We start from the raw sequence: 4,693 nt of genomic DNA, 5'->3' as shown, positions 1-4,693 counted from the left end.
AAACATCTGAAGGCATAGAGAAGATCCTGGAACACCCAGTGCCTGAGGGGGCTCCTACGTGCTCAGAGTCACTGGATACTAGAGTCCTGAAATAGGCACTCTGGCAACCAAGGCAAACCTTTCTCACAGACGACTCTGGTTGAGACACATCAGAAGGAGAACCTGCTGTTGTAGTGGCATCTAGAGAACACTAGTGTTACCCAGATGAAGGACAGCAGCCACAGATGTCCCACACTTCAAGCTCCACAATTGCTGTGCTGTCTTTGGTTTATGGAGCGTTTCTTTTCTTTCTTTTCTCTTGTTATTCACTACCACCCCAGTTTCTATGAGAAATTCCATTAACATCGTACTGGCAGCTCACAGCTTGCTTCCTTTTCCTTTTCATCTGGCTTGCTACTTCCTCCAGTGGTAATCACACACCCCACAACACAGCCACATCCAAATACTCCTCTGGCATACTTCTGAGCATAGTGAACCAGGCTGATGCACTTCAAAAACTGCTAAGCAAGTAGTAAAAAGATGGAAGCCTTGAAGCATAATGAACTCTGAGTCCACCCTGTTCCTAGACTGGCTAGAGATGGACATAAGCAGCCTGATTAACTAGTCAAGCGCTTGCAGGGCCTAAAACACCATTATACCATCACTGATGACTTGAAAATGTTTTCCTCAAAGATGATGGTTCTGGAACATATGTTGAATACTTCAACACTCAATTACCAAGTATTCAAAAATACATATAGAGGTTGGCCCTGAATGTGGAGTGGACACAAACTGCTATGGACTCAAAGCATTTCTATTATTTGCAGTGCAGCTGAAGCCTCAAGTCCCAGTTTCTATCAGTATTTAAAGCTTCAAAACTACTGAAGCATGCTTTGTGAGCAATGAAGACTGTAACCAGCACCTTATGGTAAAGCTCCCTTACTTACTTGCATTGTCTTTTTCCTGAGTGGTGTCTGCGTCAGTATTAGAGCTGACAGACTGACTGTCTGAATTTTTGCTGCTGTCTCCTAACTTTTTAAGCCTATTTAAGCGTTTATCTGTTTCTCTGAGTCCGTATTTGCTATTGATAACAGGAGCAGGCGCAGGCAGTCCTACTCTGGATTTAAAAGCACCAGTTCCCCGTCTTTCACAAGTATAACATTCGCAGAACTCATTATTTTCTCCAAAAAACCCATCTCCATAGTAACAAGAAATTTCTTTTCCAGGTTCAATATCTCTCAGAGCCTTCACACATGCCGTATCTCGGCCAGTTGACACAAACTTACAGTTAGGTCTGCAATCATGATTTATAAATGCAGCAGGACCGAGCCAGAGTTGAGCACAGTTTTTCCTTGTGGAATACATGACACTGAAGTCGTTTTCTCCATGTCTAAGTAGCATGTTCTCCTCAATTTCTGAAAGTTCGGCAATACAACCCACCAGTAATTCTATTTTGTCATTTCGTTTCCACTCTTTTGTTGCAACTATCTTGGCTCCATTTTGTTCTGAAGAATATCTATTACAAGGCAATATTTCAAATCCACTGTCAGTAGCAAACATCCGCAAGTAAATAAAGACATGTTCCTTGAATAATTTCTCATGCATTGTGTTTTTGTTGAGAAAATAATGCCGTGCCCATTCACCTGAAGTCAAACATTTGAAGGCCTTCTCTAAGTGTTCATCTTTCTTAAAGCGTTCAATTACTTCCTTTAGCTCTTCTTGCCTTCCCTTAATAGGCCGAAATCTTGTAGGGTTGCTGTGAGAAAAACCGTCAGCTTTTGAAATATGTCGAGCTCCTTGAAGGAAAAGCGCTAGTATTCATTTTGTGTGTTTGAAAACCTAAATAGGGATCAAGAACCAAACTGGTTGCTAAGTCGTCGTTCTCACAGAGCTCCTTGGCTGACATTCCAGAGGACGGCACATAGCGACTCTGCACTTCAAATCCTGAGTTACCATGACCTCCGCCTCGCGCGCAGCCGCGGGGTCTGGGAGGCGTCCGCCGGCTTCGGGGCTTCGCGTCCTGCGTTCTCGCGCAGCGCCGGGTGCCGCCTCCGGTCCCCGGGTGTCCTCACCTCATAGCCCCCGAGCCTCGCTGCCGCGCCGCAGACGCGTCGCCGCCCCCGGTGAGCCACCCGGACACCGCCCGGGCTCGGTGGAAGGCCAACCTGAAGCTTTCATTCACAAGTGAACAGTCTCCACGGAGGCTTGTGGCTAGAACCTGTAACCTCATGGACATAAACAATTTCTCCTGGAACAAGGAATCAGAGAGTTGGACCTCACAGTTAAAGTTCATGATCTTTTTGAGCACGCCAAATGTCTGACATTGATAAACCATTGTACATGAGTCCGACAATGATCGAACACATGAACACTACAGAACCTTGCTTGCTCAACTCTCTACTCCACTATGGAAAACAGAATAAATTCTGTTGACACATGGTTCTAAGAAGACCAAAAAAACCCTCTGTGCACAGGTGAATCCATTTGATGAATGCCCAAAGTTCCACGGCATCTTTGAGGAAAGTATAGGGTTCCCAGAACTTAGTGTGTCACCAAGCCGTAACTCAACTGACACCATGATGGCAGTACTGTTCATGTCCTGAAACCCAACATGTAGGCAGCAATTCCTGATAAAATGAGAATGTATAATCCATCAAAGTCCGTAGTTCTGGGAAGGTCTCTAAATATACCATCTTAGTTTTGACTTTTGTAGTTTGCTTCTGGCTACCTGTTCTTACTAAGTGGCTAAGTGGGTTATGTGAACCCAGTTGGTGAGGTTTTATTTTGGGGGGGGGGGCTCAATACCTCATCCCGAGGAATACTTATTGCTGTACCAGGGTCCCGAACAGCCCGTTTATGGAAATGTTTTACCAACCACACATCTGATATATTGCCAATATTTAAAGTATGTATTGGATTTAAAAAACAGGACATCAAATAAACAATAACTGAAATTTTAAAAAGTGTTGTATACATCTCACCAGAGATTTTTCAAAAGATGAACACAAATGGTTGAAAAACACATAAAGAAATGGTCAATATCCTTAGTTATCAGGGCGATGCAAATAAAAACTACATTGAGATTTCATTGCATACAAGTGAGAATGTCCAAGATAAATAAGCAAATACAGCTCCTGCTGGTGAGGTTCTGAGGTTGATACAGCGAGCATGCATGTTTGCCCACACACACTGCTCAAACAGGAAATGGAGATAGACAGAGTGGTGGGGGGAGGTAGGAAGGGAGGCTGGGGGGGAGGGAAAGGAGAAGATGGGGAGACTGGAGATTTCCTTTCAAATATATAGGAACCACACACTGTGCCCATTGAGGTTGCTTGGAGGCTCTGTTTGCCTCACAGGAAGATGGCAGGACCTACAGCATTGTCTGCTTTGGTATGAAAATCAAGGAAATTACACCATGGTTTTTAAAACACCCAGCAGCGAGACATTCCTACAGTTGACTGCAGGAATCACATAACCTGAACTCATGGGCAAAAGGGAATAGTGCGATATGGCCTCTGCTGTGTTCAGATATCTAGTGCCCAGGCAGAAACCAAACTGGGGAGGCTAGGTCTCAGCTGGTAGATGCAGTCAGTGAGGGGGATTGGATCATGAGGGTGTAGCCTCTACCAATGAATTAGTTCACACATGGTTTCCTAATTTGATAGCCCTGCTGTGAGGTGAGGGCAGCCTTCTGAGATGAGACTTAGCTGTTGGAAGATTCTGGAGCCGTGTCTGTCTTATCCTTGGTTCCACTGCTGTCACTCCACTGGGCAAGGACCACAAGTGTTCACACACTAGTGTTTGTGTTGAGATCTCTTCCCAGCCTGAGCTGGCCTTTTTCAGAGTCCTGCACTTAGAAGTCAGTGTGAAATGTACCAGTGTCGTGGCCTCTGCGGCTTCCTGAGGATTGAGTTTTGAGACCTGCGATTCATCCTTGAGGAAGACCACCCCAGTCTGCAGCCTGCATCCCAGCACTCATGGGTCAAGGGAAATAAAATGTCCAGCTCTATAGAGCAGGTTCTGGCTCTACTAAGCCACTAAGGCACATGTATGAGGAGGTAAACGACAACACATGAATAATGTACAGCGATGACATCTGACAATAATTTAGAGCCAGCATCCTAAAATCTCACCACGAGATTTTTAGTTCCCTTTCTTGGTGGAAGGTAAAAAGAGAGGAGGCAGCCAGCCCTGAATTAACTCTATTTCATTTGAAGGTAATGGAAGAAAGATGTAAATTCTGTCCGTGGTCCACACGGCCCTACAATTATTTTTGGTTTGCTGATCTTTCTATTGGTACAAACCTTGAGAATTCTAATCCTCTCCACTTCCTCCTTAAGCTACTTTCACTTTTCTCCTTCGAGTTGAATGAGCCAGCCATGATAAGCTAAATATGAGCCGATCACCCAAAGGAAGTTCTTTACTTCCAACCATTATCACCTGCCAGAATAAGACTCAGCCATCAATGAATTTAATAGAGGCATGAGTCTCAGTAGTTTACACTGAAGCAATACCCGGCTGCAGGAAGGACCACAAACTGAGATTACCAGAGCACAATCCAAGAACAGACCATCCAAAGGAAATGCCTAACTTTCTAACCCCTGTACTACAGATAGGATCGCCTACACTCACCAGGACAACCCTCCACAAATGTCAGCCAATCATGGGTCCTGAGCCTCAGAAACCCCTCACCCCCACCTTTACTATTATAAAA

General features: G+C 44.7%; 1 protein-coding gene across 1 annotated transcript; it reads right to left on the bottom strand.

Moving 5' to 3' along the window:
- Window positions 1-687: 687 nt before the first annotated feature.
- On the bottom strand, window positions 688-2,122 carry LOC119806543 (histone-lysine N-methyltransferase KMT5B-like). The gene is given in 2 exon segments (XM_038318320.1): window positions 688-1,771; window positions 1,773-2,122. Coding segments are annotated over 2 exon segments (966 nt in total). The 5' UTR covers window positions 1,886-2,122; the 3' UTR covers window positions 688-918.
- Between the last annotated feature and the right edge of the window lie 2,571 nt (window positions 2,123-4,693).

Source organism: Arvicola amphibius, chromosome 2, assembly GCF_903992535.2.
Source record: "Arvicola amphibius chromosome 2, mArvAmp1.2, whole genome shotgun sequence".
Lineage (NCBI taxonomy): Eukaryota > Metazoa > Chordata > Mammalia > Rodentia > Cricetidae > Arvicola > Arvicola amphibius.
The sequence above is the reverse complement of the archived record's forward strand: the minus strand, read 5'-3'. Positions and strand labels throughout refer to the sequence as shown.